We start from the raw sequence: 24,086 nt of genomic DNA, 5'->3' as shown, positions 1-24,086 counted from the left end.
TTCACTCATAGGTCCTCGATCAAATACACCTGTTTCCTCTTCTGTGAAATGCTGGCTCGCAGCTTTTGTCCATTTTCTCTTGGTTCTTTGTGCTTTTCTTATTGATCTGTAGGAGTTCTTCATATGCCCTTTGTTGTGTGTATATGAATATAGTGAACATCTTCTAGTTTATAACTTTACTCCTCACTTTCTTTACATGTCTTTTACCTAACAGAAGCTCTTAATTTGATTATAGTCACAGGTATTCTCTTTATGGCTTTTTATGTATTGCTGAAGAACTCTTTCCCTCAAGGGATCTAAAGGACACTCTCAGTCTTGGGGGTGAGGAGTCTACACATAGAGCCAGGTTACAGACCAGGCCTCCTGGGGCATTGCCTGGTCCGAGGCAACCCTGACTAGCCAGCACCAGTGACCAGCTGGCTGGCTGGCAGGTGTGTTCTGGTTATAGAATTGGATATATCATACTATTAGAGCTGGATACCATTAAAAATTCTAATCACAGACTGTAATTAACTTTCCTTGCTCTGACGCCCTGCTCACTAAACAACCTTCTGATTATAATTTGGCTTCCCATGTATCTTGCCTACAGGGAGAGAATGTACTGTGCAGACCGACGTGAGGATCCAATCCACTAAACAGTTACATGCGATGATGTAAATTAATAAATCCGTATTCTGATTTTATCATCTGCCTCATCTGAGCTCTGTGGGCGTGAGTCAGCATCCCCAAGTCTAATCAACATGGACACTGAGACTATCAAGCTCCTGAGCTGAAAAACTAAGAACTAGACCCAGGACCAGAGTGCAATCACCAAGGTAACACTGTGCCCTGGAGGCTCCTGGGCCTGATGGGGAGAAGGTCCTCCTACATGTCATGTGATACAGACAGGGATTAAAATTGACTTTTGACATTAGAAAGAGCTGCATATTCAAAACCATGGCTTGGTTCCATTCAGGTGAAGGCGAAGAATAGGAGATGATCATGAGACTCATATTGAATATTTATTGGCTTATGAGCACACACCAGATGCCGCACAAATCCTAGGCAGGAGGATAAGATTTACAGACATGTTTGAAAAAAGGGAAAAAAAAAAGGGCAGATGGTATGTGCTGAGGAGGAATGGAACAAGAGAAGCCTGACTGATGAATCCTTGCTCCACCTTGACGCTCATGGTCCAGGATGCAAAATGGAAGTTGTCTTTAAAGACCAAAAGAAAAGCCAGGAGAAGGAAACACACGGTACACCAGACTGCAAACAGGAATGTGCCAGGGCAGTGAGATTATCCAGGCCAGAGGAGTGATTTAGGACCCGTAGGGTGAGGGCAAGATCTTTGAAGTGAGTTCAAAAGGCAAAATAGAGGTGAGCCCATTAGGACAGATGGGGATAATTTAGCAGTCCTACTATTAGATCACCACTTCATTAAGGGTTCCTGGGTGAGCAGTACCTATAGTGACACAGATCCCTTTCTGGGACTAGTTACAATATGTAACAAAGGGAAGAACGTGATCAGAACTGTTATATCTGGAAATTTGGGGCCCAGTGATGAGAAGGGATCCACTATTTAATATTCAGACCCCAAACAAAAACCAGAAAAAAAAAAAGGAAGATGGCCTCTACTGATAACCCTACAAGATTTATTTTTCAAAGACAAATATGTTCAAGGAGTGCGATAAATTAAATGTCTATGTCACCTCTGAGACTGATCTCAAAGACAGACATTGTCGCCCACAGTGTCTCCTTTGGGGCCCCAGCAGAGCAAGGTCACCAGCCTGGCTAGATTGGACAAGGCCAGGGAACCATCTTAGATGTCTTTTTTGTTCTAAAAATGAGGTAGAGCCATGCCACCCAGTACAGAATGATGCTAAGTGTGGCCTGCCCAACCAATTATGTGAGAGGAAGGGCACACAAAGGGCTCGGGAAACAGCAGGACCAAAGCACAGCAGGGTGGCAAGAGCGCCTCTCTGAGGTGCACCACCAGCATGCATGAACTTCAAGGATGGGGGCTGGGGAGGGGCTGACATGTGCCCCCCACAAAACCAGAGGGTTCTGAGTCACACATGGAAGAACAAGCTCCCTTTAATTGTGGCTTTAGCGAGCACGCATACACGGGGAGAAATAACTGGAGACTGAGTGGGGCTCCTCATCTAGTAGAGGTTGTCCTGCACATGCTCCATGATGGTCTTCAGGCCCAACCAGGTCTCCTCTGCAGTGGGGATGATCTGGTTGGCTGGCAGGAGGAAGCCATAGTGCCCAGTATCTCTCAACTCAAACGTGAATGCATACTTGATGCCATTATCATACGCCCAGTCAATGCTGCTCCCGCTAGCTGGATCTGTAAGTCAGAAAAGAAAGCACCTTGGAACCCCAGTTCCTTTCAGGGTTAGATGAGTAGGCCTCAGGAGTTCTGCCTGCCTGTGGTTCCTGAGGGATGTAGAATTCTTTCTGAAGGTCATCAGGCCACCAACACACAAACACTGGCCTGATCCATATGTCTCAGGCTGTCCTATATGACGAATGTCTTCATTCATCTCAAACCAAGAGATTTTAAATCTTCGTGCCCACCTTGTCACTAACTCACTGTGTAGACTCCTTCTGGTCACTCAAAACCAATCTTCACAGAGTGTGATAGGTAGCCTCCAAGACAGCCCCAATGATCCTTGTCTCCTGGTCTTCATATCCTCGGGTAGTCCCCTCCGACACTGAGTGGGGCTGCCCTGACCTGGGTAACTAACAGGAGATTGCAGAAATGATGGTGTGTGACCTTCAAGGCTAGACTATAAATACTATGGCTTCCGCCTTGCTCTCTCTTGGATCATTTGATCTGGGAAAAGCCACATGTTAGAGTGTGTGGACGGTGAGAGAGTGTCCTATAGACAGGTCTTGGTGGTGAAGACTGGAGGCCTCCTGCCGGTACTCAGCACCTGAGTGAGCCACGGGAGAAGCAGACCCCTCCAGCCCAGTCAAGCCTTTAAAGGACTCTAGCCGTGGAAGACACCTTGACTGCAATCTTGGGAGAGGCCCTGAGCCAGAGCCACCCAGCTAAGCCATTTTTGAATTCCTACCCCAGGGAAACAGTGGAAGAAAATAAATGTTTATTATTTTAAGCTGCTAAGTTTTAGGATAAATTTTTACATAGCAAGAGATAACTGATACACAGAGAGAACGAAGCATAGCCCTTGGGACTTCCCTTTGCCAAAAGGCTGGAGAAAGGAAAGAGGCCCGTTTTCCTGCTTCTTCCAGCCAAACTCTACTAGAGCAGAAACTGGCCAAAAGTGCAAAGTGTGAATGACACTGAATAATAAAATAGTGATGTCAATAGCAGCTATCATTTATTGAACATCTCCCATGAGCTGGTCATCTATTTTGGAAAGTTTACATTTATGACCTCATTAATCTTTAAAAACTCAGTGAGGTGGGTATCACTGTCCTTGTTTTTCAGAGGAGGAAATCCAGGCTCAGAATGAGGAATTTATCTAAGGAAATATTGACAGAAAATGGCAGGACTGAAACTGAAACCCAAGGCCATCTGCTGAAAAAAAGCCCATGCTTTCCTCAACCTCCTTCCAGTCCATTTAGCATAGTACATGTCTGTTAAATGAAAACACGGGTCCTCTTGTTTTTCCATCATTTTCGAGGGTTGTTTCTCATGATACCACTTGTGATTTTTCTAGAGATGCTGCTTCTACTGTGATGACACACCCCCTGAGGTTATGAAACAGGCTCTCCTATAGTCTCTGAAATCCTTCCTCCTCTACCATGAGAAAATGCTGAATAAAAAACAGATGATGGCACCAGAAGTTTCTAGAGGTTGTTTATATGGTAAGCTCAACTATTTCAGAACACATATTAAATTCAGGAAGGAGGCAAAAAGTCCTCTGCCGAGCAAAGTGATCAAGTGCATGCACTTCACTTTACTTGGGTCCCTGCTCAAAGTCTATCTACTCTTTTCTTTTAAGATTTTATTTATTTATTTGAGAGAAAGAGATCACAAGTGGAAGTGAGGGGCAGAGGGAGAGGGAGAAGCAGACTCCCCGCTGAGCACGGAGCCCGATGTGGGGCTAGATCCCAGGACCCCGAGATGCAGGGCTAGATCATGACCTGAGCCAAAGGCAGACACTTAACCAACTGAGCCACCCAGGTGCCCCAGTCTGTCTACTCTTTTAACATTAATGGGAACATAATATTAAAAACACACTGTATTTCAGGCTCCTCGCTCAGCAGAGAGTATGCTTCTCCCTCTGCCTCTGCCCCTCCCCCCCCAGTGCTCACTCTCTCTCATGCGCTCTCTCTCTCAAATAAATAAATAAAATCCTTTAAAAAATAATAAGATAAATTAAAAATTTAAAAATTTAAATAAATAAAATAAAAACCACACTATATTTTTCAACTAACATTTAAAGATTATTCCCTATTAGCACATACAGACACACCTCATTCATTTAAGGGGGGCACACTGTTTCATTGTGTGCCTGCACCAAATGTGTTTTTATTCAGTACTGTACTGACGGACATTTAGGTGCTCACCAGGCTTCTATGACTATAAACAATGCTGTCATGAACATCCTTCTTACTCACAATCTATCCACAAGTCAAATAAGCCCAAAGAACTTGTGTCCCAGCCTTTAGGAGTGAAGAGAAGGGGAGAAGGTTGCTAGAGGCAGGTGGCCTGAAAGCAGTACAGTCTGACCAGGGGAAGGAAACACGAAAACTCTAAAAAAGCAGACACAAGAATTCAAGAAGCAAAATGGGCTTGGGGCTGTCCAGCACAGGGATTGAAAATACAATATGGCACAGAAGGCCTTCAGGACATTACAACTGATGTTCAGAAGGCCACTCCGTCATGAAGAAAGGAGCTTCAATCCCTTGTACTTGCTCTGTTTAAAAAGGCAAGAAAGTGTGAAATTTATTTGAGAATTATTTTCAGCTAAAATGGTTGATCTAAGAAAAGATCTGGCACTTGAAGGGACAAACGTCGACTATTCATGTAGCACATGCAATAACCCATGGGATCGGAGTGTTATACAAAAATTGACTACATTTTTGGAAAGCAAGGAGGGTAAACAAAGCCTTTAAACAATACCGAAGATGTGCTCTTGAAAGACTTAGGAAATAATTATGTCTTTTGGATAGCACTCAGGAGAGCCTTCCTCCTCTTGTTCTGGAGGAATCCGATGAGTATCTCTTGATTTTGGCATAGCATACGCTGGGAAGAATGTGTTTGATGTGGGATTACAAGGCCATCCTTTAAACTGGTGTTTGACCCAAAAGCCAGGACTGTGGTGACCCACAAAGCTCTTTTGAGGGGACCTCGTCAAAGGACTCCTACCAAGTCTCTTCACCTCTCTGCAGTCCTAAACTCAGTTCTCACTAATTAAGCAGAGGATGGAGAAACTCTCCTGATGTGTTTCTTCTCTGAGGAGTTCCCATTTAATAACACTAATAATAATCAACCATGAATAATTAACGGATGGTCGCTGCAATTAGCCACACAAACACCAACATCAGGCTAACTGCTTTATGCAGCAAGGTGGCATATGAAACACAGACAAGAGCGCTGAGGTCAGAGTACAGGAACCCAGGAGGGGGGATGGAGAAACTTCCCAGAGGAGGAAGACTGAAGGGAACAGCTAGCTAAGGGTGGAGCAATTGGATGGGAGAGTTACAGTATGGAAGAAGACAGAAATGTCAGCATGTTTGCAGGGGGTCTGAGGGTGGACCAACTGTTAGAGACACTAGATGGGAAAAGAAGGGCACTAGCTTTAAAGGTGTCAGAACCTTTCTCCTCATGTCCATATTTTTATTTCCCATTGATAGCTAGACTCTCAGAGAATGATAATATTCTTCAATTTGATCTTTAAGTTTAAAGCTCGGGCTCACGGAATGAGGGAACTGGAAGGATCTCAGTAGGAACAGAGGGAAATGCTCAGATGAAACACTTCAGTGAGAAACCAAAACAAAGGTATTTCTCCTCAAAATGAGGCTGAAGCTGTAGGTAACGAGCCTGAAGACCATCTCAGGTTTGGAGTCTCGGTAGAGTTTGTTTGTTCGTTTGTTTGTTTGTTTGTTTTTGGCTTGATGCTAATCATTGCAAAGAGGACCCCAGCTCCTGGCATGCTGTGCTCCACCACGTGGTCATTTCTGATGGGAAGGTGAGGGAATCGCTTCCAGCCTTACTCCCGCCACCTCGGTCTGCCTCTCCAAAAGTGGGTTTCCTTTGAAAATGGAATGATGGGCTTGAGGAATTTTTTATAAACTATGACAGGATCTTTCATGGACTAGAAGGGACACTCTAGCACACTAGCAGGACTAAGCTCACCACGGGCACAGGACAGATAGCATGACCATGGTGGTGGTACTGATGAAGATGACCCCCTACAGCAGCCATCATTCCATAAGCTTGACGCAAATTCAGTCTATCACCAACAACAAAAATAATCAGGCTACAACATAGTAAGCCTAACTTGCAGCTCTTCTCCCAATTCATTGCAAGTTTCCTCTCCAAGCATTTTCTGAATAACCAAGACAGCGAGTACTTACAGACAGTGGTGCAGGTAGGACCCACTTGGTATGTAGTGCCCGACAGGGAAGCCAGAGCTTTGGCCGCACACCTCGCCACCTTGTCCTAGGAGGGGGAACCAGCGGAGTGAGAAAGAATGGATTCCACAGCCTGACATCCCTCAGCTGTTCTGCACTATGATGGTGTGGAAGATTCTCGGCCCCTCCCTCAAGTTTCCCTTCCAGTCTCCTTCTTTTCCATCCAACCAGAGCCGAAGCCTGATACATGAGATGTGGAGGGCTGCTCACCAACCCAATCTAGTAAATACACCACCATCTTCACCTATGCTGAGGGACGGGAATGTCATGTTCATGAACATGTGGGAAGGCCAAGGATGTTCCAAAGAAAACCTTCCAAGAGTTGGGTATTCCCAGAGTGGAGGTAGAGACAGGGCCACCGTATATGGATGTGCCTATGCCTATTTGAGATCAGAATCTAGCCCACACCTAGCATGAACCCTGCATCTGCTGGGAGGTTTAGAGGCTAGCTGTGCCCCTGGGCAGGGGGGCACTCTCGAGCTGACAAGCACAGAGGGAACAGCCTGCAGTCACCCTACAGATGCCAGCCCTGCTCGTCAGTCTACCCTAAGTGCCTGTTCACATCCTAGGGCGAGTCATTATATGCAACGCAGAGCACCCCTAGGCTGTAGCCTGCACCCCACTTAAACTCTACCTTGACTGGAATGAGGAGCATCTCCCCCTTACCCACCACAGTGCCACCCACAGTTCTTGGCAAGCAGTGGGTCCGTCATATATTTTGGTCAGAACAATTGAGAAGGAAAGGCAGGGGTCAGGTGTGGTTCTTGAAACTCACAGCAAACACAGAAACAAGGAGAACGGCCTTCTTCCTGTCCCCAGTAGGTCCGATGGCACATTCCAAAGGGCAGGGAGAGAGACCAGGCCCTTAATGAAGTAAGTCCAGGCCCCCGGACTTTCCCTGTAAGCTGTAGAAGGACTACTGTGGCAGCACCCCGGGGCCGAGCAGGCCCAGGTCTAGGTGGAAGGCGTCCCGTCACTCACCAGTTCATCAGCATCCGCGGCCTTCTTGACCGTGTACCCATACGGATACATCAGCAGCTGTGAGTAGCTGTGCAAGTCGATGAAGCATTTGAAATTCCCGTGTTCTTGGATGAAATCTACCACCGACTTCACCTCCACTTCCGAGTTGGCGTGGGGTCCGTGGTATACTTCAGAGCAAGGGTTGTCACTGGCTCCCTCTCCTATGGGGAGTGGCCCAAGCAGAAACATGAACCCATACGCAAGAACACAGAAATGCAGGACACTCAACCCGGAGGAAGGGCAGAAGGGGCTGGCCGTGAACAGGTCAATGTGAGGAGCCCCCCAGGAGCCTAGTCTGCAGTATGTGTTGCCAGGCGGGGGGTGCAGATGTGGGAGGGTACTGGACCTGCCACAGCTGAGGAAGAAAAACTGGAAGGACTCCTTTAAATGGACAGAGTTGACCTTGTATTGCATCACTAACAGTTGTCATAAATAATTCATATCATACTTGACAGTGAGTTGTAATTAATAAGTATTCTAGATAATTAATATGAATACCAATTAATAATGAAAATGACTCCATTTATTCTGGTGTCAACTCATTCTCTTGGTTCAGATCTTAATGGCCAAGTGCTGCCAAAAATAATCTATTGTTGTGGCTAAAGCCTCGCATTTGACAGGTATTTAGAAATATTGCCTTCTGTACTACTTCATGACATAGCTCCCCGAGGTACTTGGCATGTGTGTAAAACCACCCCACTTGTGGGAAGATCTGACTTAACTTTGATGCCCTCAGTTCCCACATTTCTATCAGCTCCTTTCCCACAGGCCCATGATTCTCCCTGCCACGGTGTGTGTGGCAGACGAGTGTGGCAAGTGCAAGAAGTACGTTGAGGACAGGACATCAGCCCAGCTGTGGAAGAGCGAGAGAGAGCACTACCGGGTTCTGGAGATGCAAGGTGAGGCTCGACTCTAACTCTTGACTGCATGCTCCTGAGACTGTCTCTGAGCTTCGACTGTCTCCTTTCAGATAACAAAACTCACTCACCGGGTCAGGCGAAAAAAATAAGTTAACACACAGGAAAATACCTGGCAGCCAGTGGGCAAGACTGTAGGGATGATTTTTCAATAGCTGGAACTCAGAATCCAGGTCTCCTAAGCCTCGTGCCCTTTCCATGACACCAAAGGGCTGCACGTCACACGGACACATCTAAGGGTCAACTGCTAGAGTTGAAGCCTCACGACGTCCCACAGTCTGGTCTGTTAGGACAATGGTGCTAACTGCTCTCTTCCCAGTTACCACCAGGAGCCCTTCCACCCACCCAGTCACTCGCTTGGGAGAAACGGGGATGACCAGGGCACAGGGGGTGGATCTGTACATCTAAGACTAGAGCCGTTTTTAAAATAGTGTTCTGGGACGTCTGAGTGGCTCAGTCGATTAAGCGTCTGCCAGGGTCCTGCGTTGGGCTCCTTGCTCAGCGGGGAGTCTGCTTCTCCCTTTGCCTGCTGCTCTGCCTACTTGTGCTCTCTCTCTCTGTCTCTCTGTCAAATAAATAAATAAAATCTTCAAAAATTAAAAAGTGTTCTTTCAGGAGAACAAGAATTGCTGAGTCATTTCCTTTCAAAACTACCTACCCCAAAAAATGTTTAAAAAAAAAAAACAACCCGAGACAGAGTGTAAGGGATCGGCCCAAGTCTCTCAGTGAAGCAGGAATGGAGCCAGCCAGAGCCCCATGGACCAGGCTCCCCAGGGGCAGCAGGGAGGGAAAGCCACCTCCCCAGCCTACCTGCAAAACTAGCATTCCAATTTCTATTTGGATCAGCACCAACACAAGGGCTTCCAGGATTGTGGGACCGTGTCTTCCTCCATAGTCGGTTCTGAAAAGTCCACCAAGGAAGGAACAAGCATTCAGAGGTGGTCAGGGCACAGGAGAAGTGAAGGTGTTCTCTGGGGGGGTCTATGATGGAGCAAGCTGCCTGCAGCTCTGCCTGGAGGATCATTGGGGCTCCGGTCCTCACGGACTGATGAGCAGTCTCCTCTCGTCTCCCGGAGATAGGAGGCTCAGCCCTTTGGGCTCAGAGAGAAGGACTCCTCCAAAATGCCCTGATGAGAACTTCGTAACGCAAGAACCAGCCTGATGCCACCTGAACCCACCGAATAATTTTTGGCTTTGGCAGAAGGAGGACAGACAGACATCGTATGCCCAGACAATCGCTGGTGGGACAGGAAGTGCACAGCAACTGTTTTATTCTTGCCTAAAAAACTCACCTGAATCCAATCAAACTTCAAGCTCTGACTATTAGTGAATAGGAAGGGAACGGGGGGGGGGGGTAGAGGAACAAATGACACACAACAAAGAAGCCATCAGCCAAATTGAGAATGTGAGACATTCTACAGGACAATTTGCTTGGTTTCTCCAGCACATGAATGACATTTTAAAAGAGATGTGTGTGGCAGGGGTGGGGGCGGGTAACTGCCATAGATTTGAAAAGCCTGCAGAGGCACAACAACCAAATACAGGTGCAAACCTTATTTGGGTACTGATTTCAACAAACTGACTCAAAAGACATTTAAAAGATAATTGGGGGAATTAGATGATATTAAATAAATTCCATTAATTTTTTTTAAAGTGACAGCCGTGTATTGTTTGGGGTTTTTTTGTTGTTGTTTTGTTTTAATTATCATCAACCAGAGATGCATACTAAAGAAATTTGGCATAAAATAACCTGATGTCAGAGATGTGCTTTTAAACAAAAGGGAAAAAAATGTGTGGGAGGGGAAGAAATGAAAAGAAGATTGGTAAAGTGTTGGTAATTGTTCAAGATCCATGATAGGGAGTTCATTAGACTATTCTAAGAAAAAATATTCTCTGGTGACTCCCGGCTCAGGGAACGAGTGAAAAATGGGAGCCCAGGGAAGCCTGTAACATGCACACGTGTTCCTACAACTGTTCAGGTGCTACAGCAAGGAATTCAACAGACTCTTCTTAACTTCAAGCCCGGCCCATTCGGTATTACTCACTTGAGTTTGTGTGTACACATATCCGTCAGGATTGGCCACAGGCAACAAGAAAATATCCATTTTCTCCAAAATGGAGGTGATGGCTGGATCCTTCCTGTAATCAGATACAATCTAAACAGAGACAAGAAGCTTGTCAGCTATGCCATGGCCGGCTGGGGTGCCCGGTCTAAGCCTGTGTAACTCCCCCAGATGCCCCTCTGCAGCCCCCCTGCCACCCTCATAAACACAGCTCTCTGCAAAGCTCTGGGAGCGCTTCAAAACCTGGGGGAACATGGCGTCATGATGCCATCAACCGCAACGAGGCTGGGCCTGCCTGGTTGATTCACTCCTTCCAGGGGGTGCGAACCAGGGAGGGAAGAGCCACACATCATCATAGTTTTGGGAAATCTGGGCCCCCATGCTAACAGACGCGGAAAATAAATCCTGCACACACAGTACCCCTCCTCTCCCTAGTGCTGCCTTAAAGCAGACTCTCGGAGCGGGTGGGGGCGGGGGTGACATGGAGGCAGCATGAGGTCCCTGAGGGTCTGGAGGGCTAGGGTGGGTCCGAGGGCAAAGTTCATCTGAGTTTTGCTGCTGAGAAGACTCGGCTCCCTTTCTGCGGGGCTGACTATGGGTCAATGTTTCGGGGCCACCTCTGCAGCTCATTAGCTTGCTCGCTGCCATGAAGGGACTTTGTCATTTAGCCACAGTGGCTTGACCAAAGGGCTCTGACCTTTTGCTTCTCCAATCGGGAAAGGCCCCCCAGCCTACTGTGTCTGTGCAGAGTGACTTCCCACCTCGTCCCCCGAGGCCCAGCCCCCTGGGACCCTGCGGAGGCACACTGGGCCCACCAGAATTCTCAGCTAATACCGGGCGACATGACCTTCCTCGCGGTCCAGATCGCCGTGGCCTGCGAGATCCACTCCCGGGAGTGGATGCCTGCGTTCAGCCAAATGGCCGGCCGCCGCCGCCTGCCTTCTGCGGTGCTGAACTGTGGAAGGACAAAGAGGCCAGAAAATGACCCTCCTGCCCATGTCTCCACTCACCTCTCCTCTCCCCAGCTCACCCCTATTCATTTAATCCATTTAAGATAATTCAGAGACCAAATGTTCCTGAGGGCACAATCTATTTATCAGGCTTATCCGTGACCAGGGAGCTTAATTGGGTGGCTGGTGAGGCCCAGCCGCAGCCCTGGGCTGCTCGAGCCACTCTGGGGTTGGAAGCAAATGGGAAGGGGAAACTATTGCTATTGTGAATGAGAATACCAGTGTGATCAGAGATAATATTATGTCTCTTGAAAGACCTCGAAGGGCACCCCAACAGAGAGAGACACAAGAGTGCAGGAACCAGCCTGTTCTAGTTGATGCAATAAATGAATTTGATTTTAAAAGGAGGAAGAGAGAGGTTCACTATACCTCTTTGGAAATGGCATTAAATGAATTCTGGCTCCTGCCTTATTTAAGGGTGGGGCCAGGCCGCGTTGGGTCAAAACGTGGTGCGAATGAAGCCAGAGTCTCCATCAGGTTGGCAAATAATCTCAATTTATGTGGATTATTTTAGAGCGACCGGCTTGGTGGCAAATCTCCTCTGGCTGGTAATTCAAGCCATGAGCCTGGGTTCTTCAGGGCTGATATGAAGCTAAGGATCTGACAAATTCTTAGCACCTTCAGTTGTTCCATGGTTCATATCTCCAAATTCCTTTTTATTCATTTGGCTGGATTATTTATGTAATTTATGTCCCTGCCATAAATTCTCTACCTCTTTTGCCAATATAGACCTGAATCTGTTAGAAATATCTAGAAATTAGGCTTTGTGCAGCCAAGGATCATAGGCTGGGCTTAAAATTACATCAACCCTAAAATTAGCTTCCTAGATTGCTTTTCCAATAAGTACCCCTAAAAGCAGAATAGAATTTGTAGAACTATCCCAATTTGACTTGCTTTTTAGAGGTAAGAATGAAGGCAAAAGATTGTGGCCCATCTGAGCGCTTTCTGGAAGGCTAACCGACCCACCCCACCCCCATCCCCACTACCCCTCACCCACTCCACCACCACCACCCTACCCCAGTTGATCCTGCCTTTCATTCAAAACTTGCAATGGGATGGACTCCTTCTAAGTTCTAACTCCTTCCATGTTAGGCAAAAACAGGGGACTCTCGGTCACACCAAATTTGAACCTCAGTAGATGTCTCCCCACGTCCCCAAAGTCAAGGAGAACCTAAAAACCTGCCTTCTTCAGAGGTCTGAGGGCTGGGTCCTGGACACAAGGGACCAGGAGCCTGAGTCCAGTCAGGCCTCTTGAAGAGCCTGGGGCCTCACCTTTAGTACATACATGGGCCGGTTTTCAAACGAATGCCCAATCTTCACCCTGCTCGCCAACTCAGGAAAATCTCTGGCAATGCTGTCCATCTCACGGTAAATCTGAAGCATGAAAAGGTGAACTCAGGGGCATTTGAAAATTTTGTTCAGCTCTGGGTAGGTATCTGTGAACTTCATCTTACGGATCCCAATGACTTCTTCATTGATTTGATCAATGATTAGATCCAGCTCTGTGATCTCAGGGTTGACAGTATTATCACCATGGAATTATTCTTGAAGAACTGCCTAAAGAGTCCTTCTCTACAACATTCTAGAGAATAACACATTTTATCTGTCCATAAAATTATAGGCCACTAAATGAGAGAGACTTGTGCACATACTGCTCTAGCAGTGCAGTCCTTCATACCACACCAGACTGGATGATCAGCAATTGCCCCATTTAGCCAAGGTTCTTGAAAACGGTCCTCTCCAAACCTTTTGATCACTTCCTCCACCAGTTTTTTTTAATTAGAATACACCATATATATATATGTATATATATATATATATATGTTTTATAATATACATATACTATGTATATTACATATACACAATACATTATGTATACCACTGGAATAATGTACCAAATATATTATGTACATTATAAAACAAGAAAAAAGAAGCAAAATGGTGGCATGAATAATAAATATAAACGTATGTGGGACGTAAACAGAAGTTGTAATAGTTTCTTCCTCCATCCCGGTGAAGCATCTTGCTTACACCCTGTAGTGCAAGCACACCACTTTGGAGATTCCTCTAACGGCCTTAAGAGAACGAGTGAAGAGCTGTAAATCACGGCTACAAATGCTTCCATTTGGTTTCAATTTCTAAAAAAACTTGATATATAGAGTTCATCCATCTTAGTTGCTCAAAACTTCTGAGGGCAAAAGAAGGAAATAAAGAAATTCATATTTAGATCTTAAAAGTGGAAGAGGGAGCTTTACAGAGGAGAAAAATACACAATCAATATTGAATAAAACTCCAGCTTCAGTGGTTTATCAGAGTGGCAGTCAATATGGCAAACTGAGCAGAAGCGAGAAACCCCCCCCAAATATATACTCAAGCCAGATAAACTACAATGAAAATAATTCACAGCCAAGCTTAAAAATCAAGAAAGGAGACATTGTAGGGGCCAGAAGTGAGAAGGGACCTAACCAGCTGAGTAGAGGGCAGAAAATGGAGCCTCAGGACCAGATATCTGCCTTAGGCACTGAGGGTTTACAGCAAGTCAGGAGTAGTGATTGAGGGCACAGGACCGGGGTGGGCCAAGGAGCTGGAACTTGAGAGCTGAGAACCATCCATTCCAGCCATGAAAAGGGCCTGGAAACTCTACCTACTGACCCTAGAAAGTGAAGCAAAAGCCAGATGCCCACCCTGAGCCATGAGAGGCAAGAGAGTCCCCCCATGAGAAGTTAAAATACCAAGCTATATAGGGAGGGAGGGGTCCAAATTCACACTGCCAACATGAGGGGGACACTCAGCCGAGAAACTAACAGAAACAATGGCAACCACAACAACACACAGAAAATCTGAAATTGGAAACTCTGGCTGAGACAGACATAAGACTCCCACCAGAGACCCAACCAGGCCTAAGCGGTTACAGGATGAGGGCTCTTCAAAGCTGTTTTTAGAAAGAACTGCATGTGATCAAGCCAAGAGGGAGACAGTACACTGAGGCACAGCAGAAGGCCTCATGGGGGGTAGGGGGGGCGTGGGGGAAGCTGCAATCAGACGGCAGTGGCCCCTAAAGCCAGAGAGCAAAAGCAAGTGCATGAGAAAGTGCGGCTCCCATAGCAGGCAGGTGAGGGGATGGAGTTCCTGGGGTCTCGGGTGACATTTGCAACCACTTAGCTCAGCTAGGGAGTGTGCCATGTTAACGAGGCTCATGTCATGGGTCTGAGCCCTGTGTGAGCCCTGAGCTCTGCTTTTGTCCATGGCCCTGGACTGAACTCCTAACTTTATCCAGCTGTTTTGCAGATGTATGTCATTGGTCACAAAAGGGATCAAGGGGCAGTGCAGTTGGAAGTGTACACAATAAACAAAGCTACTGACAATCATGGGAAAGAAGTGAAAACAGTTGGTCAACCTTGGAAATAATCCCTCATCTAGAAGAAAAACAACTCAAAGTATATGCCTCACAAAAAGCATGCCAGGAACCCCATCTTTGGATATAAAGAACAACGTGTATGCAGGTATGGGAAGGAGAAAAACAATTTCATTTTGAGGTGTTGTTCTGAGCTAGTAGAGAGTGTCCAGACTAATGTAGAAGACATTAGGGGTCGTAAGGAAACTGTAGGATACGTGATGCAGTCCCATTCTATAGCCCCTCTTGATTCCTCAAGTTCTAGTATCATATTAAGTGGTTCTGCTCCAAGTTTTTTATTGGAAGTGTTGGCTTACCTTGAAAGTCAGTCATCTATATAAAGTGGTTTTTAACTAAACACAGCACCAAAACACATTATAGAATATGCATTATAAGTAATCATGATAAATGCGTGGAAATATTTGGTTAACCTTGGAAATAACCACTTGTCTACTTGCCTGGAATAAGTAACATTTTAATCTGGGTGAGTAAAATACAGGGATTATGGTGGGGTATAAGAAGGTTGAATTACAAGGATGGAAATGATTGTAATTATTTCATGGTTTTCTTTCAGGGGTTGCCTTAGAAAAGAAGGATGCATGTGGGAGAAAATGTTCAGTTGTGTTTCACTATGCTCTTAGGTGCTGGTGGGAGATAAACAACCCAAGAATTACAAAACAAATTGAAGTGTTCACATTTTAGCCCCTTAGTGAAGGGGTACTGCGCTAAGGACTAATGCCTCCTAGAAGTTAGGAAAGGGGTTACAAAACCCAGGATGCTAATGACCTTGATCTTAACCTGCTCTGAGACACTTACAGCTTCCAGGGAATGGTAGGCCCCATAGTTGAAGTTATTACTGCTCCGCTCTTGTCCTTCATTGCGTTGCATTTCTTCATCTTCATTATCTAAAAGGGCCTAAAACAGACACGGCAACGCTGTGATGTGACCCACTGGAGATGGAGGTTCATGTTGTTTCTGCCATATTTTGGCACAAGCTGGCCAAGATGGCGGCACCCTTGGCACACAAACGTCAAGGTGTGAAAGGCGGTCAGATTTCTTCCACATATCTATAAAAGCTTATTTCTTGGCACCCAACGTACATCACCCCATTCAAAACCCACTTACTCCCCAAAAGCAACATATGTGCTATTTGGTTATTCTATACTATGAATTCTCTAGACATCAGCCCGCATCTGGTATCCAGTGTCTCTGAAATACACAGCTTGGGAAACCATTCAGAAACAAAGAAATTCTTATAACCGCTCATACTTTGAAGGCTCCTGGCAGATGTCCGTGACATGTGAGGATGATTAATAAGCTCACAGCTGCTCACGCCATCAGGAAACTCCCGGGCCAAATCACCAATTAGTCCATAACCCACCTCGGTGAGGGAGAGAACATGAGCCAGACACTGTCCTGCTGTTCAGATACAGGTCCTGAGGCTTGTGTCTGGCTTGGGTGGTGATGTTCCCTCTGCTGAGAACTATTGGTGACATTCCCTCTTTCTCAAAAGATGCTTTTTATGACTGGTCTCCAACACCCCCAGCAACCCCCCCCACACACACAAACACACTTTTCTTCCCTCTGACTTCAAATACAACAAGGGAGAGAAGCTTCATACTTGTGGGGCATCTATGACAGGGCAAGTACCATTGGGCATTTCACATACACTTAATACATTTAATCTTCTCGATAAATTGTATGAAGTGGGCATCGCTGTTACCATTTTACTGATGAAGAACCAGAGGCTCAAGACATTAATAGCTTGTCCAAAGTCACACAGCTGATAGTTAGCAAAATCAGGATTTGGATATAGATCTGTCCAGTTCCCTAACCTATGTATGCCCTTTCTACTACAACATGTTCCCACTAACAAGTCACTGCATTTTACTTCCATGGACCTCAGTGAGTTCATCTATAAAATGGAGAAGGATAAGGCCATGACTTGCACATGTGTCGGGTCCACTCTGGGTGCTTTGTCCTGTGCAAGACCAGTTAGGGACCTCGGCCTACCCACCTGCAGGTCTTCAATTGTCACGGAGTACTCTAAGCCCTGGGACTTCAGGAAGGATTTCACTGGCTGCAGACTGACAGATGGGACCAGGACGTCCATGGGACGACTAAAGGTGGAGGGAGATTTCCAGACGTTGAGCTGAAGAGAATGGAAATAAAACCAGATTAAATGACAGTTCAGGTAAAAGGCACAATGAGCTCATTCTTCTAGAACAACTGCCAAAAGCAAGGGTGATCCCTGAGGAGCTGGGTTCTGCCCAAGGGCAAACTTTGCCCATTTCACAGCTGTGTCTGGTCAGGCCTACCCAGAAGGCACTACCTGGCAAAATCTAAGAGGTAGTAAGTAGTAAGTAGTAAGAAGGCAGATAGAAAGATAGAGCCCACCGTTGAGGCTGCCCAGCTCCCAGGACAGCAGTGTTGTGATCTACAGCACTTCTCCCCATCAACCCCCACAATCGTGTGAGGGCCTGTTGACTAATACAGGACTATACTAACAAAAACTCTCCAGGAGTAACAATGCCAGTGGTGCAAGAGTCTCCTCTCACCAAAGTCAGAGATACCCAAGAGGACAAAGAACTGGTACCTTAAGGTTGTCTGAATTCACTAGCTGACCTAGTTTGCTGATCTCGTCTCCATTTCTGACGTTAATCCTAAAAACTTGGTCCCTGGAGGGAAAAAAAAAAAGCAAAAGATAATGGTGAGCTTTCAGCTGGCAAATAAACCCCAAGCCTATGTCCCAGACATAACTGGGCCGAATGAGAGGAAATGGTCTAGTCTTTGGTTATAATGTATAGCCATTAAAAATAAGACTACGTGGCAAATATGAAAAAGTGCTTATAGTATAACTTGAAGCGAAATATTAAGTGAAAGAGCAGGACACAAAATTGTATGTATGCCATGATTACAAGTATGGAAAAAGCAGATGCATTGGAAGAAAAACAGACAACGGAAATATAGCAAATGCTGACAGTGCTTATGTCCGGGTCGTGGGATTATGGATGACTGACTTTTTTTACCCTTGTATCTGTTTTCTGTAATGTGGTCGTATTACTTTATAATGAAAAACATATATATTTTGCAGAAAGGAATGTTCCTGAGTTACACGCAAAGCTAACTCAAGACATAACGAAGCACTTCTTCACTGTCAGGGGCGAGGACTGAAACTCTGGCTGAAGGTCCACGCTGGAAAGAGCTGGAAAAGAGAAAAGACCTTCCATCCTCAGAGGGTTAGCTATTTGCTGGGTGGTCTCTCAATCCTGTCCAGCTCCAGAACTCAATACAAATGCGTACAATACGGGCTAGGGTGCTGGGGCTGACTTGGGATTCAGTCCCCCCAAGGGGGCCCTGAGAAGGGCCCAGAAGGGAGCCGGCCAGTCCCGAGCCCCCCTTTGTTGTTTGTCCTGAACTTGCTTCATCTACACCATTTAGCTTCCGCAGCAGCGGCAGGGGCCGAGGCCCCTGAAGTCCTGTGTGTGGGTGGGAGAAGGCCAAGACTGAAAAGCTGCCTTTGTGCTCTCAGCCGGCTCAGGGAGCCAGGGGAGCCATTAGGCCGTTGCTAGGTGACGGCCCGAATGAATCCGCACTCGACGCTGTCACATGCGTCATCCCTTTACACGAATGAATGCGGGAAGAACTGCTGGAGAGGGCTGTGGGCTGAAGGACCTGTTGACAGGGAAAATGGTTCTGTCACAGGGAGCTAAATGTGCAGCCTCACGTGGCAGATCCGCATCTTCTCATCAGAAAACCGGCTCAATCCAGATGGGACTCTCAGGGTTTCACTTTGTTCCGGGAGGTTCTGGAGAATCTCCAGGGGGTCTAGTCCAGCCCCAAAGAGGCAAGGTCCACCGCAGAGTTGCTGCCACTGCGGGTGGCAGGTCTGGAGGAAATGCCAACGCCAAAGGGCTCACTTTCTCCCGGCTCAACCAGTCTCCACGGGGTCCTTGGAGATGGGCCGCCAAGCACAAGCCCTGGGAGCTGCTGAGGCCACAGTGGAGAAGCCAGTGGCCTGGCAGGTCTCAGTCTGAACCCAACCGGCTTGCTAGGAGTTGAACCACAGCCCTGTGAAGATGGGGAGTCAAACCACCATTTCCCCGACACAGGCAAGCAGCCTCCCAAAAAAGGAACAGGTTTAAAACAGAAGGGAAATCCTTACTCCTGGCTAAGTACCAGGGCCCATCTGCCGAACTTACACTCTGTCACAACCCACCCCCAACACCCCAGAAAAAGAGGAGTCTTTAAAATGAGTGTTCTAGAAAGCACCTGTGCACTGACATCTCTATCCGCAAAATGAGGCATCTGTAAAATACAGCACTGACTAGAACAATGACAAGGAAGGAGGGGAGGGAAGGAACAGGAAGAAAAGAGGAACCTAAGAATAAGGGGCTCTCAAGAGTATGAAGATCATGTTACACAGGCACCCAGAGCATGCAGTTTATTTTTCCCGGAGTGGTGACTTCACAGCAGAACTTCCATACTCCTGGGCACAACCCATGTCAGTGGATCTAACTGGCCCTGAGCATGAGTAAATCCACAGCACATTTCATCATGCCCTATGAACCAAGCTACAGAGGACAAAGACACAACTGGAGTACAGAGACAGAGTGGAAGGGCTGGTGCAGAGTGGAGCCCTTCCCCATCTGTTTCTCCTCCACCTCTCCCTCCTCCACCCTCTCAGCTCCAGCCTTACTGAAATCCCAAATTCACCATGTCCTTTGCCCTTCCATGCCTGTGCACATGCTGTTCCCTCTGCCCGGATGCCCAGCCTCTTTCCTTATCTGCCTAGCAAACTCACACCCAGGCTTTAGAACCAACTGTCATCACCCATGAGGTTCCCCCTAACCTGGAGGCAACATTAGGGACAGTCTTCAGAGGGCACTAAAAAGGGGGGGGGGGTGGTTTGGCAGATCTAACACCATTCTCATGAGCCTAAGTCCATCAAAACCTAGAAGCAGAGAGAACGTTAAGTAGGTGCCGGTGAAGGGCAGCCATTTTCTTGCCCTAATCATCCTTGTCTCTATTTGAAAAATGCTCTTTCCCAGTCCTGAAAGTGCAGATAGCTGAACACAACCTATCTCTGACGTCTGGAAATCCATGCAAAGATCTCAAACTCCCTGCAAATGGAAGGCTGGTCTGGGAGAGGGCACATATTGGGATTTGCAAGTTGCCCCTGCTACTCCACCCAGGTATTCTTGGTGCTCCTGGCGCCCTCTCATTCACCCTCACACTCATCCCAGGCTTCCCACGGAGCAGGGAGCCCGATGCGGGGCTCAATCCCAGGATCCCAGGATCATGACCTGAGCCGAAGGCAGACGCTTAACGACTGAGCCACCCAGGTGCCCCTCATCCCACGTTCTGATAGTTAACAGCCCCCCTGGTGCTGAGCTTCTATCCCTCCCTCGTTTCCATGCAGGCAAGCCAAGGGGCCTGTTCTTTGTGCATCTCTCGCCCATATCCCCGACCAGGCTTAGGAGCCACCACAAGAGTTGGTTTCACGGAACTCTTAAATGCCTGCCAACTACTGCTGATGCTCCAACCGGTTCTGCAACTACGTTCCTATTCTCTGCCTGACTTGTACCTCTAGGCATTCTGGTCACCAGCCCATCCTTAAGATGACCAAAGGGCAGGACAGAAGACACCAGCAGAGCGAGACACTGGGGGGGGGGAGGGCAGTAGGGCATTAGGTGGAAGGAACAAAAGCTGGGGGGTGAGAGTGGGGGAGAAAACCCATCACCTCCATCTCCATTGGTACTGTCCCCCCTCCCAGCCAACCTGTGCTCTGGCTTCCCACCACTTGAAAGCTCAGACAGCCCAGCTTCCCCTTGCTAGAAATGTTCACTGAGCTGGGTGTGTGGGACATGTCTATGAGCCCCTGGAAGGATCCCACCACCTTTGCTGGGTTCCCTCCTATAGGGGGAGAACAGATTTTGGGGTGAGGATGACACCATCAGTTAAAACCATCTGCAATTAGCTCAGACACGCAGCCCTTTCTGTGTAAGCTCCCATGGTGGGCACTCCAGCGCCAGGCCCAGCTGTCTCAACTCAGGTGTCCGCTACGTTGTAAGCGAAGTCTGCATCCTGAGAAATAAAGATTTTTCCAGCCATGTGAATAGCTGCAGTGAGAGCCTGACAGCTCCGTGCATCAGCCACACGGCAGCAAGCATAGTTATTACACACCTACTGCTGAGCTGCCTGTGGAAAAATCTCCTTCTCTGGCCACCTGCTATGCCTAACCCCTCTGAGCTATTTGACAGTAGACACCAGGTGTGAAAAGAAGTCATCACCATAAAAATTACTCAATCTCATATAAGTAATTACCTCAATAAACAACCCCCAAGTCCCTTTAGCCAGCTAGCATATTAGAGAGTAAACTAACAGATACAGATATATCTGTGAGATAGAGGATTCTATCTGGAGATTAACTTGTGTTATAGCAAAAGGGTATGGGTTTTGCCTTCGGAGTTCCAGCTCCCCTGCTTACCAGCTAAGTGGCATTGGGCAGGTTCCTTAACCTTTCTAAGGCTGAGTTTTTTCATGTTCAAATTGAGGAAAATAACACCCCTGCCCAGCAGAGTTGTTGCGTGATCCAAAAGATAATGCACATGAAAGCTCTTTGCAAATGGCAAAGCATTAGGCAGTAACGAGGTATTAGAATTCCATCTTCTAGCAGGGGACCATGGCATCCTTTCATCTCTCCTACCTCCCAAATGTCCTCTCCTCCACAAACTGCAAAGCATTCTGCATGGAGCGTGTTGAGCATGTGCGTACATGTACACGTGTGCACGCACACACCTACGCACACACGGTGTACAGGTGTGCCCTTACATGTCAAGTCTCACCACTGTGGCTAGGCAAGAACTAGTGAATCTCCGTGTCCCAGGCGCTGATGAGAGAGCCCCAGCTCTACAAAGCCTTCCCCGCTAACAGAGAGGTGAAACCAAAGAGCCTAAGACCCAGGTTTTCCCCTAAGCATGGCAGAAATTAGAAACAATTTCTGGGAGTTCTTGGTACTTCATAATATAGAAGTAAGAAAGCAGAAGAGGCCTGAACCTGACTTTAGAAATAAGAACTGGGAAGGAAAAGAACTGGCAGGAGATTAGGGAGCCAGGGAGGGACTATAGAGGCCACCTTGTCTGATTTCACAGATAGGATTGAGCCTAAGAGAGAAGGAGCTTGCCCAGGATGACACAGGGCAGAATTGGGACATGAGCTCGTGTCTTCTTTCCCAATGTCAACTCCACTTGAGATATAATCAGCCACTCATTTTCAAATCCATTTGGTTCCCATATCACTGAACCAACCAAGTAATAATAATAAGTCCAAAAGGAACTTACCCAAAAAACCTTTTTCGGCCACAGATGCTGAGCCCGATCAGGGCCCCAAAGAACAGTATCCACTTCATGTCCCAAGGGTGTCAGTCATGGAGTGGCTGAGTCAAGCTGTATTTATAAGAAGTGTGAGGTAGACTCATGTCCTCAAAAATGCTACTGTGATTCCCAAGCACCCTTGCAACTGTGACGGTACGTCAGCGGGCTCCTACCAATGCCTCTTCCATTCCTTTTGGGTGATAAAAGCCTCTTGATTTACAAGATCAGGAACTTGCTCCTCAGACTGGAAGTCTGTGCCAAAGGTGCCATATTGCTCATCGCTTGGTATTTAAATAGTGTTTTTTCAGTAAATAGGCAAGTCCCACAGTGCTGGAAAGAATTTATACTGAGAGGCCAAATTGTAAACCTGAAATGGAGTTACCTCTAGAGTTAAAAAAAAAAAAAAAGTGAAGACTATCAAAGAAACCCCAAGCCAACTCCAAGACCACACACTTGATAAGCCCTGTCAGAGAATTTCACCAGAGCAGGTCATGATGATGAGAGTTTGTGACCTTTGTTATGAATCTGACACCTAACTCTTATGACTCCACTAAAAAAGTAGAAATATATGAGGTCAATGGGAAGGAAGAAGTGTTAGTCTGGATAAAATATCAGTTTTCCTTGGGGTCTGAGTAAAGGTAAGGCTTAATGGTATTATTAATAATGAGACTTTTTTACGTTTGCTAGACTCCGAGTCTGGTGTCCTTTCCACCAAATCACATCAGAATAAATGAAAGGCACTCATGATCTGCATGACTCCTTAGGGACTCTGAGGCCTTCAAGTCTGTCCTGGGAGCTCCTAATCCTCACATTCAGAGCCCCAAACCCAAAGCCTCCCCCATCCCACTGTCCCCATGGTCTACATCATTCTTTCTGCTCTTGCTCAAGGAGGGTGGATACAATCGATGGTCATTGTCGGGGGTGTTAAAGAAAAATTATTCTGAGACTTGTTAAAACTATAAGGAAGACTTTATTCAAGATTATTACAATAGGGCTCACACAACAGAAGGGAGTAATTGTGTTCAACTCCAAGTACAGTAAAGAGAGCAGAGTGAAGGGAGTCAGTGGATGGAATACTGCTAAGAGGAAACATCAAGGGTAGGGGTCTTCTTGTTTAACTGGACTCACAGGTTCTTGCCAAAGGCAGATCAAGGACTTAGTCATCAAAGTTGGAGGACGAGGAATTCAATCAGATATCAAGGACTAGGGGATGATTTAGCAGGATTCTTTGCTAAGACTGACTTAGACAGGGGCCAAGGACAAGGCCTGGTCAAAAAGAGGGCCCAGAGAAGCCGAAGTAAGTTTGGGTCAAGGAGAGTCTTTGTCAGGAATTGTGGAACTGGGGGCTTTATCAGGACTCTTTCGTCCTTTGAGCACTGAAACGGAACTCCTACACACACCCTGGTCCATAACAATGGCTGGGCTCCAAGATAGATTTCAGCTTTGAAATTAGTAACAAGAGAAGCTGGGAGCTGAATCTGCAAGAAATGTGAACTAAAGAATCAAGGACCCAGAATTCTAGGCAAGCTGACATTCACTTCCCACCTTCTTCTCCCAGAGAAAACCATCAAAAGGAAGAAAATCTCAATCCCTAATGGAAGTGAATGTCTAAAAAAAATTAAATAGAATCTGAGACCCAGGGGGGCGCCTGGGTGGCTCAGTTGGTTAAGCGATTGCCTTCGGCTCAGGTCATGATCCTGGAGTCCCGGGAT

The 24,086-nt window shown here is 46.8% G+C and overlaps 1 protein-coding gene across 1 annotated transcript; it reads right to left on the bottom strand.

Moving 5' to 3' along the window:
• Window positions 1-1,861: 1,861 nt before the first annotated feature.
• CPA4 (carboxypeptidase A4) lies at window positions 1,862-21,751 on the bottom strand. The gene is made up of 11 exons (XM_088018390.1): window positions 21,708-21,751; window positions 17,595-17,676; window positions 17,016-17,150; window positions 15,815-15,913; window positions 12,877-12,978; window positions 11,442-11,549; window positions 10,577-10,687; window positions 9,342-9,432; window positions 7,576-7,775; window positions 6,538-6,622; window positions 1,862-2,332 (listed from the first exon to the last, which is right to left on the bottom strand). The coding sequence occupies exons 1-11, from the start codon at window positions 21,749-21,751 to the stop codon at window positions 2,145-2,147; spliced, it is 1,245 nt and encodes a 414-aa protein (XP_087874516.1). The 3' UTR covers window positions 1,862-2,144.
• Between the last annotated feature and the right edge of the window lie 2,335 nt (window positions 21,752-24,086).

Source organism: Eumetopias jubatus, unplaced genomic scaffold (assembly GCF_037043125.1).
Source record: "Eumetopias jubatus isolate StellerSeaLion01/CBP00866 unplaced genomic scaffold, mEumJub1_p1.0 scaffold_14, whole genome shotgun sequence".
In the NCBI taxonomy this organism is placed as follows: domain Eukaryota; kingdom Metazoa; phylum Chordata; class Mammalia; order Carnivora; family Otariidae; genus Eumetopias; species Eumetopias jubatus.
The sequence above is the reverse complement of the archived record's forward strand: the minus strand, read 5'-3'. Positions and strand labels throughout refer to the sequence as shown.

What these genes read in the sequence shown, in the direction of transcription:
- CPA4 (XM_088018390.1), bottom strand. Translation starts at nt 21,751, where the DNA reads ATGCAGAATGCTTTGCAGTTTGTGGAGGAGAGGACATTTGGGAG. An exon ending in GAGGAGAGGACATTTGGGAG is followed by an intron (nt 17,677 to 21,707) that starts GTAGGAGAGATG and finishes TTTTCCCTCCAG; the next exon opens with GGACCAAGTTTTTAGGATTA. An exon ending in CCTACCATTCCCTGGAAGCT is followed by an intron (nt 12,979 to 15,814) that starts GTAAGTGTCTCA and finishes TTCATGCTTCAG; the next exon opens with ATTTACCGTGAGATGGACAG.